The following is a 14,820-nucleotide window of genomic DNA, read 5'->3' as shown; positions in this document are numbered from 1 at the left end:
ATAAATAAATAAATAAATAAATAAATATGTTCAAGAAACAGTAAAATATTTGTAGTTAAAATATGAGGTATAGAATGAGCTTTAAAATATTCCAGTGGGGGAGAGGTGAGAAAAGGTTGGAGGCAACTTATTAATAAGCAAGGCTGACCATAAAGTGTTAATTGTGAATCCTAGATGATGAGTTCATGAGCATTTAATACACTAGTCTCTCTACTTGGCATATTTTGCATGTTTCCATAATAAAACATTTTAGAGAATTAATTTAAGAACAGAGCATTCCAAGCACTGAACAGTCTAAACTGAAAGTGTATTCATTTCTAATGACAAAATTTACTTTGTAAGTAACTTCTATGTAAAGTTCTCCCCAATAAAATGCTGGTTCAAAGCTAGTCCACTGGAAAGTTTATACTAATAAATACTACATAAAATAATAAATATTTAAAAATTAAGCCATTCCTTTTTTATTATATAAATATCCTTACTATTTTGGTTTTAAGTCTTACTCTATTTATTTATTGTCTTTGTTTTGTCTTTGTTTATTGATCTTTCAAAGAGAGGAAGGGAGGGAGGGAGGGAGAGAGGGAGGGAGGGAGAGAGAGAGAGAGAGAGAGAGAGAGAGAGAGAGAGAGAGAGAGAGAGAAACATCAGTGTGAGAGAGAACCATGGATTAGCTTCAACCTGTACACTCCCGGACGGGGGATCAAACCTGCAACCTAGGTCTGTGTCCTGACCCTTCATCAAACCTGCCACCTTCCAGTGCATGGGCAGGACACTCCAACCAACTGAGCCACACTGGCAGGGCTATTTATTTAATTATAAATTAGCACCAAAATTATAAACAAATTCTATATGTATTGCTATTCTCTGAACCTCAGTATTTGATATTTCTGAGCTCAGAGGGTCAAAAATCAACTAGTAACCTACACTCTACACTCTGCGTGTGTAAACTGCCAAATGTAAGCTCCATGAACACAAGATTTTTCCCCCCAGTTTTTTACCCCCAGAATCTAGCAAAGTGACTGGCACGTGGCAGGCACTAAATATTGCTGAATTAATTACTTTTGAAGATCAGAATCACCAAGCAATGTGCTTTCTTTTCATATCAGGAATCATCCTGGCCTCATAAGCAAGAATTGTATATTCATTACACAACCTGCAGTAGACATTAATTCTGTGAGGGTTTTTTTTGGTTTTTTTATTTATTTAATTTGTTTTTAATGAAGTATGTTTTGCTTATCTTGAAAAACCATCTCTATGTATTACATCATAGAAATAAAATATGCATAATTTGTCATTATCTAATAAATATAAACTAAACTCCCACTGATCACGTCTGTCACAGGACAGCCTGTGGGGAAGGACTCTGATAGTCCTATACCACAAGGAACATTAGTCCCCTGTTTATCCGCCTCAGTTTCCTCATCTGTGGAATGGGAAACAAAGTTTACTTAAAAGAGCTGTTATGAAAATGAAATTACTCAGTGAATGGAAACCTCTAGAACAGTGTCTGACATAGAGCAGCTGCTCAGTCAGAGTCACCTAGCACTATGAAGACTCTAAGGAATGCCTTGGTTTATACATCATAGGGACCTATGCATGACTTACTGGCTTTTTAAAATCTGGAACAGAATAAAACAAGAGAAATGCATCTGTACCATGTACAAGTTTTCACATTTACAGATAAAGTAGGGACAACGTGAACGGATTATCAAAATGGGGGAATAAAGCAGAAACTTCCTACTTCTTCAGAGAAGAATTCATGAAGTAGAATTTCCTATTTATATACTGTTTTCTGATTTAAAAAAAAAAAAAAAAAGATAAAATCCCACTTAATCCACCCTGTTGACATAATATATTTCCTGACCTTTTTTTTCTGTGCTTATATGTGAAATTTTATATAATTAATACTGTAGTGATAGTTGCATTACTCTGGGAGAGTGAGGGAAGGGAAGGAGAGAGGAGGAGAAGGGAAGAAAGGAGGGGAGGAGAGGGCAGGGGAGGGCAGGGGAAGGAGAAGAATGGAGTGATGAGTTTAAGTGGGAAAAGAAAATGGGGGTTTCTGCATAGAAGTCTCGTAGGGTCACAGCCCTCTTCCAAGAGACCAGCAGACTCAGCTGAGAGACAGGGACACACAGCCTCCTGTGCCCTATAAAATGTCCTTGCTGCTCACTGCAGTGTAGCCCACCTCTCCGGGGGAAAGCTAAGAGCCTGCCATCCTCAGCGCTTTGCATACACAAAGCAGCAGATCAGCTGCGTCCTGTAGCTCACAGCCCTGACAATCGCAGCTCCTGGCGTGTGTGCTGGGAGGTGCGGGCTCTGGGTAGGCTGCGAGCAGAGTGCCTGTGATGTATGACGTATCCCGTGCCTGTCTCTCTCTTGGGAACCAGTTGCTGGTTTGAAATAAAGAAGGTTACTATGAAAAGGGGGTAGGGGTGGGAGTTGGAAATCTCTGAATTCCATGTTAGTGGAGCATCTATCATCCTTTGGAAGTAAATAGTCTTTATCAATACAACCTCTGAGAGGCCGTGCCCTCTCAGAAAAAGAAACTGCCTCTCCCAGAAGAGGTGGGGGGTGGAGGCGGGCGCGCTGGTGGAGGTGAGGGTGCTGGTGGAGGTGAGGGTGCTGGTGGAGGTGGGGGTGCTGGTGGAGGTGGGGGTGCTGGTGGAGGTGGGGGTGCTGGTGGAGGTGGGGGTGCTGGTGGAGGTGGGGGTGCTGGTGGAGGTGGGGGCGCTGGTGGAGGTGAGGGTGCTGGTGGAGGTGGGGGGTGCTGGTGGAGGTGAGGGTGCTGGTGGAGGTAGGGGTGCTGGTGGAGGTAGGGGGTGCTGGTGGAGGTGGGGGTGCTGGTGGAGGTGGGGGGTGCTGGTGGAGGTGGGGGTGCTGGTGGAGGCGGGGGCGCTGGTGAAGGTGGGGGTGCTGGTGGAGGTGGCGTTGGACCAAGGGACATCTATAATCATGTCGACATAAAAATAAAGTCTTAAATAAATCAATAAAACTAGAACAATAGGAAAAATAAAAATAAAATCCTCTGTCAGGTTCTTTCTACTGTCCCCAACAACAGTTCCACAAGCCTGGGCCATGTGTAGGGGCCTGATTACAACCTGAAAACAAGAAAAAGGGATCGCCCCACACCCAGGAGCGTGGGCCCGGGCCCATCACTGGGACTTGAGCATCACTCCCAACTAATGGCACCGCGAAGCCCTCTTGTCTTTTAAAGGCACCGCGAGTACCATTCCACCCCGATGACTGCAACTCGTTTCTGGCCACGGCCACGGCCACGGCCACGGCCACGGGGAAGATCGGGTCTCAAGGCCTCCAGCTCCACAGCAGGTGCACGGAGTCTGCTCCCCACAGCGTGGCTCTGCCCGCAGGAAGGGCTCGGGACAGGCCATCCCAGACGGCAGAGGACTGGCTGGTGGCTCCCCACCCTTTGGGGAATTGCCTAAACACTCACAGCCAGAACCAACACCAAACAAACCAGAAAACGAGAGACGTGAAACCTCAGGCCTCGAACCCGAGGCCACACTTTGCCCTGCTGCCTCTCCCAGCCTCCTCCCACTCTGCTGCCCGACCGTCCCATCATGCTCTCTGCTCATTCCATAACAACAAGCAGCCAATGGGCAGACCCCCCATGATGTAAAGGACAGCAAAGACCTAATGCACTGGGCTCCAAGCAGACGATGCTCAGTGTTCCCGGGCGCCCACCGCAGAGACCGAGCAGCCTGATGCAAAGCAGACTGCACACCCTGCGGCTTCGGCTTCCCTCTGTGAGGCTGCGGGGCAGGAGCTAGTGAGTAAGACTTTGGCTTAGCTACACAATTAAAGCACGACTGTGACCCAGGGCTCCTTCCGAACGGCAATTCAACGTTTTAAACGTGCAATAGCTTGAGTTTTTTAAACCCAGGTTTTCACCAACTTTGGGGAGGCGGACCTTCGCTTTTAACTTGCCCACAGTGTAAGTCTCCACTGCAGCCGGTCTTTCCTGCCAGCAGGCCACACTGGGCGGCTGTGTGTGTGTGTGTGTGTGTGTGTGTGTGTGTGCAGGGCTCTCGTCCGCACCACTGGGCGGAACGGCGTGGCTGCCCAGTGCACACTTCCTGCGCCCCTTCCCGGGGCCCGTGCCAAAAAGCGAATCTCGGCCACTTAGCGCTGCGCGCTCCACATGTGGGCTCACGGCGCACTGAGCAGCCTGCTAACGGAGATGGATAGCCTGTCAGGCAGGAAGCTGGCACGCCAGGATGCAAGCAGTGGGAGACAATGACCTTTACATTCAGAGAGAAATATCCCTAAAATGGCATGAAACGTTGAGCGGGGGGAGGAGGGGCGAACCCTTTATTCCATAGCGTGGAACGAAAGCGTGCTGCCGGCGGGCAATTTGCTGGCGATCACCTCCTGAATCCTTCCCACCAGAAGGAAGGCCCTCAGGGAAAGGAGCCGGACCCTCCTTCCCTGAGCTGCTGGGACAGCAGCGGACGCCAGGATGGGCTGTAGGCGGAGCAGTGGGTGCCACCATGCTCTGTAGGCGGCAGCGGCCTGCCTGGCGCTCCAGGTGGGGTTCGGAAGGCACTTGGGCTCACAGGAGTCCGATCTCCTGGACCCCCCTGTTTCCAGAGGGGTGGTTATCTTGGTAGAACTGAGAATTCAGATACTTCATGACAGCATTTTTTAAGGTGATAAATGATCAGCTTACAAAATCAGGGTCCAGAGCTTGAGCATTGAAACCCCGTGTCCTCGGTCACCCTATTTGTTACTCTGCACAGACAGCTCCACCTCCCCTGGTGTCCTTATCGGAACAAATAGATGTTCTGACTGACAGTTCTTAGGGATTTCTAGAAGGGGAACTCATCCGCAAAACAGCAAAGGCCCCTGGCACATCCACACGGTGAAGATGGCCATCGACAGGAGCAGACGTAGGAAACTGGGATAGAAAGCAAAACCCCTCAGTCCCAGGTTTCTCTCCTCTAGTTGTAACTATTGTCATAAACTATGCAACTCAGTCATTTCAGCTGGAAAACAAGGATAAGCATTCCATCGAGTCAAAAAAATTTTTTTTTCTATTCTTCAAGGTTGGGGCTGTTTTTGTTGTTGTTTGCTCTGTGTGTCCTTTGGCAGGAGAACAATGGGCGCCGCACGCACGCTGAAATCCCGATGCCGTTCCAATACCCAATTAAATAGGTAAGAGGGATTGATCACAATAACTCTGAGGTTTCTTTTTTTCTTCTTCTTCTTTTTTTTTTTTTTTTAATGAATGGATCACATCAAAACCACAAAGCAGTATTCAAAGACACAAAAATCAGATGCATCCATTTTTTGCCTATTTAATGAAAAGCTGATTATAAAGTGCGGAAGTTGCAGTAAACACATTTTTTTTTTAAATGAGCGCTTATAAATCGTGTGCTAAAGTTTAGCAAGTTAGGGATGAAACGCCTCAATCCCAACTCAAAAACATACCCATCTTGGGGACTTCGGGGAAATACCGCAGTTATCAATGAAAAACAAACCATCAGAAGCACCGTGGGGGGATCCATTTGAAATGCAAGGCGATTTGGGGGGCACTTGAGGTGCTGGTCCAATCTTTCCTAACGCAACCAGAACATGAGACTCCACTGCCAAGCGTGGCTCAGGGATTGGGCGCCGACCTATGAACCGGAAGGTCACAGTTCGATTCCCGGTCAGGGCACAGGCCCGGGTTGCAGGCTAGACCCCCAGTGTGGGGAGTGCAGGAGGCAGCCGATTCATGATTCTCTCTCATCACTGATGCTTCTCTCTCCCTCTCCCTTCCTTTCTGAAATCAATAAAAATACATTTTTTAATTTTTTTTTAGAAAAGGCTTTGCGCAAAGTATTCTGCTGCTCACTGCTTGAGCAAGATGCTCCATTGGACCATCCATCCTCCCCCAATCCTTGTTGGGAGAATGACTCCGGGAACACGCCCTTCTGCGCACCAGCACGGCAGAGGCATGCGGCCGAGGGCGGAGGACCGTACCTTGGGCCTGGGCCGCGGAGCTGTGGGAGTAGCCCAGGGCCAGCAGCGCTGTCTCCACCAGCTGGCTGAAGAGCACGTCCTTCCGAACCAGCACGAACTCGGCGTGTTCTTCTCTGTTGTCATATTCGAGAGAGCCGTCCAACTGCTCCACCACGCAGAAGACAGGAATCATCAGCCCTGGGGGGACACGGGGCAAGAGCAGAACGCAAACATTACCGGGCGCAGCTCGGTCACCGCCAGGGAAGAGACGACAGTCGTAAAAGCCACTCATCTGTGACCCGTGAGGGTTTAGATTGCACAAGCCTCTCGTCAGGTGGGCCTAATGGGAGAGCTGTCCTCCCTCCTTTATTGCCCTCAGGCCCGGCCAGCCTGCCCCGGCCATGGCAGGGGCCTCCGATGCTAGTCATTAAGTGGAGGGCCGCACCCGAGTTCCCAGGTGGCACACAGGTGAGGTCCAGGCGGTGGCCTGTGGGCCCCCCCCCCCCATATACCCTTCCCCTTCCAGTCCATGGTTTTATCATTAACTATCCATCAGGATGAGTATTTCCAGGTCAGATCTGCATTGGTCGGAGAGGGCTGTACATTTCCCAGTAGGACAGTAGGCTGGACTTCAGGGCCTGTGCCATGGTGTGACCCTGTACCAGAACCTCAAAAGGCGTGGAAGAGCCGCTTCTCCTGTCTATCTTACGTTTCTAAATCCTGATAAATAGGCCATCCGTGAGCCTGCAATAACCCGTCCCTGAACGCCTGGACGGATGGTGAGCTCAGGCCACCATATTCATCGGAATGAAAAAACTCTGTCTTCTTTAATATTACGATTTTTATCCGCCTACACCCATGACCCCTGGGAGGGGGACTGTCTCTCCTTGTGTTTTCGGAGAAAAGAAGTAAACTCCCCCAAAGAATAAAGCAAATTAGCCTCGTTAAAAAATCTGTTGAAATCTGTTGTCACTGAAATATTTCTCTGCTTTGTATCGAAGTGTGAAATGCTAAAAAATGCTTAATTTGCCAAAGATTTTTATACACTGTGTTTTTTTTATTTAAAAAAATAAAATAAAATAAAATAAAGTTGTACAGGAGTTTGAATCTAAACATAGCCAAGGCATGAGAAGATCGACGTTTCACCAGCATACAAGCAATAAGCACGGACTCTGTCCCATGGGACCTGCACCGATGGGGATGTGACGGGCTCACAATGGGCTCTGGTCTTCATTTTGTGCAAGAAGATCCAAAGTTCCGAAGGATGGGGGGCAGGCGGAGGGGGGGATGAGGGTGCGTGTCTCTGTGAAGGCCCCTCCCTCTGAAGAGGACCCCTCTGCACCATGCTGTGCCTTTTTTTTTCTTCTTTTTTTTTTTTTTTTTTTTTTTTTAATGAATGGATCACATCAAAACCACAAAGCAGTATTCAAAGATTCAATGTGGCCGGACCCGGGCAGCCTGACTCACGCCCATCTGGACAGAGAAGGAGGCAGCAGACACTCCAGCTCACAGGTTTTTGTTCTGAAGATAATATAAAGGCACGACTGGTTCCCAGGTGCTAATTATTATTATTAAAGATACTAAGTATTGGGTGTCATTATTAAGTGCAATCCTTATTAACAGTAATAACACTCATTAGGAGCTGCTATCATTAGGGATCGTGGTAATCGGTATTAAGCCGGCACAACACTCTAGAGTCTAACAGGTCACACCGCATCATCTCTGACTCAGGTTCTGCTCTGGACATAGCAAAGCACTGGCACTGCTCAGACTGAAGGCACCATCGATGGGTGACTTATGGGAAGGAGGAAATAAGGATGGAGCAGACTGAAGGTTCTGGACAAATTAGAGAATGCAGCCACGGGGTGCCTTACAAAATACATCTTTAAAGAAATGCTTATTTATTTCTTTATGCCCAGTGTATTCCCAAATGTAAGGAAGACGTAAAAATGAATAGTAAAAATTAGATTTCCCCCCAACTATCTCATTCAGGTATCCCATGTGTATTCCCTGAGCACCTACTGGGTGCCAGGTGTCCCCCATGGCACCAGGAAGACAAGTGAGAGCAAGTCTGATTGGCTGCTGCCCTCCATGCAGTTGCAGTGGCTGTAAAATCTTCTGAAGCAAGAATAACAGCATTTTATAGGACCCCCTCCTGAGGGGCTCCCCCGGCAGGGAGCAGCCCCCCTTTGGACCTTTTAGCTCTCACATACGGGTACCTACGCTCTGTCTGAGGAAGCAGGTGGATTTCTACTTTTAAAGATTTCAATATAAAACATGCACACATAGGGCCATGTCGGCAGGGGTGCCATGAGCCACCTCTCCACTGACACCTGCGTGTACATGAGTCTCGATGCTGACAATCCAGGTGCAGTTCCTAATGCCAAACCTGAGTGTCACAGAGAACACCTTCCCGTCAGTCCAGGGGCTCGGGGACCTATTACGGAGCCATTCCTCAGGAACCATAAATCCTCCTCAAGTGCAGGGTCGATGGAGAAAACTTAAGACCCTATTAATTCTTAAATACGGTATTCATAGTTCAATGAGCTCAATATGAAATACAGCAAGGTAGCACAGGGGTCTACTCCATGAAGTGTCAGTGACCAAAATCCCTCCCAAACATTTTAGTTCAGTGATTGGAGGAAGCAGTTGCTGTCTGACATGATAACCATAACCCCTCGGAATCAAAGAGCAAACACCCATTCCTGACAGGCATCCCCTACTTTGTTAGGAAGAAAAAAGCAAGGGCTTTGAGGTAATGTATAAAATAACACAATATTAACCAGAAGGGTGCGATAATAAATGTGTTCTGAAGTAAGTCCCTAGGTATGAGATACCAAAGAAAATCATAAACAGGTTGTATTTGATCCCTAGAAAAATGTACCTCTTCTCTAGGATTTCAAACAGTTATGAAATTTTTGCAATGAGGTACAACCCTTACAAAAGGAGGGGGCAACAGGAAAAACAAAATCCGTTCCCAGGGACAGTGACAAGAGAGATGAAAAACAGTACAATCGAGGTCAGTTGTGGGGAAGAAGAACATTAGCGTCCAGGTTCTGAAAGCCTTTGGAAGCAACTCTGTGGGGGTTGGGGAGATGCTAAAGGAATGTGTACGAATGTATTCCAAAAGAAGGTGCTTTATCCGTTTGCTTTCTCTGCCCCCCTCTGCCCGCCCCCCTACACACACACACACTCTCTCCCTCTCTCCAGGCAAAATGAGAAAAAAGAAAGAAAAAAGGAAAAAGTGGCAGCAGATGAAAATACAGAGACTCTTTGGAAAGCACTTCCAAACATGAATGAAGAACGGGGGAAATCACAAGAGAAGTCGGATGAGAGAAGAGAGAGAAGAGCCGTGTAAAACCCAAATGCTCTGACAACCAGAGTTAGAAATAACCACGGAGGGAAAGCAGCCCTTGCTCCCCAGCCCCAAGTCCAGAGCACATGCCTGTTTCCTGCCTGCAGCACGGACCCATTTCCAGATGATCAGGGAGACCTTTGAGCCTTTGATCGGAAGCCTCGCTAAGCCTTTTACAGTTGTGGGAGGGGAGGGAGCCGGGAGTGTAATGCAGGAGAAGGCACAGAGCCACGGCCATCGGAAAAAGCCACACGTGGTTCTGCCGTCGGGGCTGCATGGTGAATGCTGTTGTCATAGAGGCCAGATAAGCGGGAGGTGCTCTCTCCCAGAAAAATGCTTTCCCAACTGTCAGTACTGGTGCTGCCCAAAGTGCCGCTGCCATTGCGGCCTGACTTCTGAGGGGCGTGTGATGAGAAAGAGCTGCCCGGCCACGAGCACGGAGACCTGGAGGGAGGTGGCTGAGGATGGGGTGACTAAGCTCAGAGTCAGGATGCAGGCAAACCCAGAATCAAATCCGGGCACTGTCCCCCCTTCCCTAAGAGAATGACTGTAAATCATGTATTCGACCTCAAATTCCTCCCAGCAAAATGCAAGCGGTAATATCCACATCCCAGAGCCGCCGTGAGGAATACACAGTGCGGCCTGGTTAAAGGGTCTGACAGCCCTCAAACCCTGGGAGCCATCTGCTTTCCTTCTTTTCAAAATCAGCATTCATACATTTTATGGAGAGAAATGTATGGAGAGAGACCAATAATTTTTTTTTCAGAGTCCCCTAATCAATACTCAGGATACTTACTGAAAAGCATTGCTTCGTAATAAAAATATTACAAATAATCATTGAGTAGCCAGATTTTATAAGATGCCAATAATAATGGCCTAAAGGTTCAATGTGCCCAATAGCCAAATGGTAAAGGTGGTAAAAGCACCACACTTGAAAACTGCCTCTCCAATACACGTGTGGCCGCTCAGCACTCAAAACAGGGCTAGTCCTGAACTGAGATGCACTATAAGTATAAAACACACACTCAGTTTCAATGATTTAGTAGCAAAAAATAAGTGCACCATGAATAACTAAAATTAACTGATATAGAATATTCAAAATAAAATATTATTAGATTAACTTGCACTTGTTTCTTTAACATTTTTTTTTTTTTAATAAAGCTACTGGAGCCTGGCTAGCCTGGCTTAGTAGTAGCTGAGCTTCAATCTATGAACCAGAAGGTCACGGTTCAATTCCCGGTCAACGCACAAGCCCAGGTTGCGGGCTCAATTCCCATTGTGGGGCGTCCAGGAGGCAGCCGATCAATGATTCTCTCTCATCACTGATGTTTCCATCTCTCTCTCCCTTCCTCTCTGAAATCAATTAAATATATATATATATTAAAAACAAATAAATAAAGCTACTAGAATATTTAAAATTGCATGTGTATCTCATATATATATATATATTTTTTTTTTTATTTTTTTTTCCTACCAGACAGAGCTGCTCTAAGCAATCTGCCCAACACCAGCATATACGATGGCTTCCTGACACAGGATAAATTCATGAGAAACTGGAGGTTAGGAAATGGAAGGACTGTCACGGGCACTTCTGAAGGCTCCTCAGCCATCATGCCTGTGTTCCAGGTCGTGGGAGGCCTGCAGGCAGATGTCCTGTGGGTGAAACCCGAAATCGAGCACGCGTGATGTCTTCTCTGGATCAGCCAGCGAACTGCAGGCTCCTGCATTCCTAACTCTGTTAATCCCGCTCCTCTCACAGGGAGAGGCTTTTTCCCGCTCCTTCGTTTTAAAGAACAATGACAGCGCCCCAGAAATACCACGACCCTGCAATGAAAAGGCCTGAGGAGCAGGCATTCCTCAGCACTCGGGGTGTCCGGCCTCGCCATGAACAACGCAGGAAGGCCCAGCAGACGCCGGATTCCACGCCTTCCACGCGAGTTAGGACACAAAGCAACCTCTGCTCTGCATGGCAGCTCCTAACTCATGAGCACTCTCCCATGTTTCCTCCCCACGGGGACCGGGGAGAGGGTGATTCTTACTCTCCTCTAATAAAGGAGGCCACTGAAACTGAGAAACTGCCCAGCGGGGGTGGCTCAGTGGTTGAGTGTCAACCTACGAGCCAGGAGGTCAAGGTTAGATTCCCAGGGAGGGTTCATGCACGGATGGTGGGCTCCATCCTCAGTGGGGGGCACGCAGGAGGCAGCCAATCAATGGTTCTCTCTCATCACCGATGTTTCTCTCTCTCTCTCTCTCCCTCTCCCTCTCCCTCTCCCTTCCTCTCTGAAATCAATACTCTGAGAAACTAAGGAACATGCCCAAAGAAACCCAGGGAGGCAAAAGAAGAGCAGTTCAGGCTAGCCAACTCTAAGCCCCCAGCAGTCTGCTCTCTTGGGGGTCAAAAAATAACTCCCAAGCCCCCACCCACAGAGCTCCTCAGGCCTGGCCTTTTAGGAAAGGGCCCCGCCCCGCTGGCTGTGTCCAGGGGTGACCTGCGCTGCTTGTCAGCGCCTTCGCCTTCTCAGGGCCTGCCACAGGCCAGCAGTGGGCCAGGTGCAGAGGAGGAACCAAACCCGGCCCCCAACCTCAGTCCCTCACAGGCAAAGAAAGGCTCCCATCCAGGGCCACACTCTGATGTGGGTGAGCATGGTCTCCAGCCTCCTACCCGGCCCCTTGGATCCTGGGTCCACCCGTAAGCAGGCGTGGACCTGCCGCTGGAATGTCAGGAGCCAGTCTGAGATGAAGGGAGAGTAGCCCTTCTCCTCCCCTTTCCAAGGGCTCCTGCTGGGAGAAGGCCCGCCCCTCCCATGGGGCTGCCAGTACTTCTGGTTCTATCGCCTGAGGAGGTCCCAGGGCTAAGGGAAGATTCCAGAGGCTTCAGGGCAGAGCTTCCCTGCCTGCTCTTTGCATAAAACCGAACCTGCAGTGAAGCACCACACTCAGCTAGCCCCACTATCAATAAATCACAGACCCCTACACACCACAGTCCCACCAAGTAAATCGAGTGTGTCATACGGGGTCTTCAGGGGCTGGCAGAGAAGGGAGGGAAGATAGCAGCTATCATTTCTTATTGCAAATTTACTGGAAAAAAAGCAAAACAACTCCTTACTTGCTATCTAACACCTCTCTCTCTCTCTCTCTCTCTTTCTCTCTCTCTCTCTCTCTCTCTCTCTCTCTCTCTCACACACACACACACACACACACACACACACACACACAGTCATGTTCACCCAGACAACAAGAGAAATAACTTGCCAATATTAACCTCTAGACTAGGGGTGTCGAACTCAATCAGAGAAGGGGCCAAAATCTAAAATCCAGCCTAAATCGCGGGCCGAATGGTTTACTGCAGTGTTTTTCAACCTTTTTTGGGCAAAGGCACACTTGTTTCATGAAAAAAATCACGAGGCACACCACCATTAGAAAATGTTAAAAAATTTAACTCTGTGCCTATATTGACTATATATAAAGTAATTCTCTTGAATAGGAATCAAATAAACACAAAGAAAGTATTTTATAATTACTTTATTATGAAATATTAAGTAAACAAAATAGTGAAAAATTATAAAATTCTTGTCTTGTCTGCACCTACGGCACACCAGGCAACATCTCGCGGCACAGGAACAGCAGTTGAAAAACGCTGGTTTACTGAACAGTCATAAACTGTCATTGTGATGGAAACGCAGCGGAATGCAGTGATGACAGCGCGGTGCGGGCCACATTGCAAGGCCTGGCGGGACGGATTTGGCCCGCGGGCCTTGTGTTTGACACAAGTGCTCTAGACACTTCCTTCCAACAATGGAAGTAAGTGTGAGCACCAAGAATTGCAACCAAAGACAGAAAAGAAAATACGGTTGGTGTCCCTCATATCCCCGCCCCTCTCCCCCCCTCTACCGCCCAGGGTCCCAGCCAACATTTCCCAATGGACACAATGGATCTGTCCTACTCCCCTTGTCTGCCTGCTGTCCTCTCCCAGGCACCGGGCCTCCCTCCGGAGCCAGGGCAGCCAGCAGTGCCACATTCCACGGTCCCCTCCGGCCACCGTTCCCCCAGGGGCTGAGCTCCAGCTTCCAGAGATAAAGAACCTAACCCTCACTGTCAGGCCTGAGGGGCGCCTGAGTCCCCTGAGCCATATTGTAAACAGAAACACACGGTACCCCCATCAGCTGCCGATGAACAGAACTTCAGGCCATGAGATAAGGACATGTCATAGCCAGTCTTGGGATGGGGGAGAACACCCTTTAGGGGACTAGGGAGCCCCCCACAGGTGGACCAGTCTCCTCTGCTTGGGAACCACAGATTCCATGAGGAGTGGTTCCCTCGTTTGTGCCGTGATCTCCTGTTTCCCTCTTACCCGGGAGGAGGCAGGCACAGAGGCAGAGGCGGGACAGCTGACGGCCTGGGTGGCTCCCAGGTGGAGGAACAGGCGATCCTAAGAAGATGGGGAAGGGGCGTTCTGCCTAATCAGCCCTCAAAGGGACAGATGAGCTGGAGGTGCAGAAATCAGATTCCTGCTCCTCCGCGCCCCAGCGGCCTGTACCTCCAGAGCAGACCTCCAACCAGAGCTTCTGCAGGAAAGCTTCCACAGGAAGGCTCCTTGGAAGGGGAGGAGGGGTGCAGAGGGGATATGATCAAGAAATATTTTATCCTCCGAGTTCCCTCTACTAAAACCGGAAGCTCCCTTTCAGACCCTGAGGCAGATCCTAACGTTGGAAGATGAGAACAAAAGTAGACCGAGGATTGGGGCCGGCGGGTGAACTCTGGCCTCTTCTCCCTTGTTACCCGGAAGTCTCAGATTGGGGTGAGGGTGGCAGAGAAGCAAGAGCTGGAGTTCCAGAAATATGACTCCAGACCCATTCAGGCTGAGATCACCGCTCCACCTGGCAATCCTCTCCGGTTCGGACACGTGGTGGCAGGAGCCGGGGGGGCCTGGCAATTGGCACAGTGGCATTCCGCAGGCCACGGGAGGCACCGCGTGTGCCTGGGCCACACCGGGCGCTGGGCCGCAGCGCGCCTGAGCCGAGGCACTGAGGCCCTGAGGACAGACATGCCCACTAAGCCATTGGCGGGGCCGCCGCCCCTCCTCCCCCATCAGCTGGCCTCAGGTGAGTCTCCTTCCGTCCCCCCTCTCCCCACACCCGAGCTACCCTACAGTGGCCCGCAGTGAATGCTGGCCCCAGGGAACCAGTGCTCACCTGGCTGGACAGGCATAGCACACTGACAAATAGCGGGTATCAGCGCTGTTCGTCCCAGTGACACCCCAGCAGCTGAGCTAGTCCACGGCCCTGCATCCAGCAGCAGCAGACAGGAAATCCATCCTGAAAGGACCCCCACAGTGAGCTCAGGAGTCGCCCCACGTTCTCGGGGGGAGCACACCACACCCCAGGGCTGTGCACGACCACGGGTGACGGAACCTGTCGGCTTACCACCGGGAAGGCATGGCAGTCACTGGTGTGTGACTCCAGGGCCGAAGAACTGTACCCCGTGACTCTGCACCCCTGGGCCCC

General features: G+C 49.5%; 1 protein-coding gene across 3 annotated transcripts in view; it reads right to left on the bottom strand.

Moving 5' to 3' along the window:
- Positions 1-14,820, bottom strand: part of SATB2 (SATB homeobox 2) — a 168,558-nt gene that overhangs the window by 135,227 nt on the left and 18,511 nt on the right. For all 3 annotated transcript variants that reach the window (XM_036421737.2, XM_036421742.2, XM_036421743.2), the window contains one exon: positions 5,983-6,159. In XM_036421737.2, the coding sequence (XP_036277630.1) occupies positions 5,983-6,159 (177 nt within the window). The remainder of the gene's footprint in view (positions 1-5,982; positions 6,160-14,820) is intronic.

Source organism: Pipistrellus kuhlii, unplaced genomic scaffold (genome assembly GCF_014108245.1).
Source record: "Pipistrellus kuhlii isolate mPipKuh1 unplaced genomic scaffold, mPipKuh1.p scaffold_m20_p_7, whole genome shotgun sequence".
Taxonomy (NCBI): domain Eukaryota; kingdom Metazoa; phylum Chordata; class Mammalia; order Chiroptera; family Vespertilionidae; genus Pipistrellus; species Pipistrellus kuhlii.
This window is presented reverse-complemented; position numbering and strand designations above follow the sequence as displayed.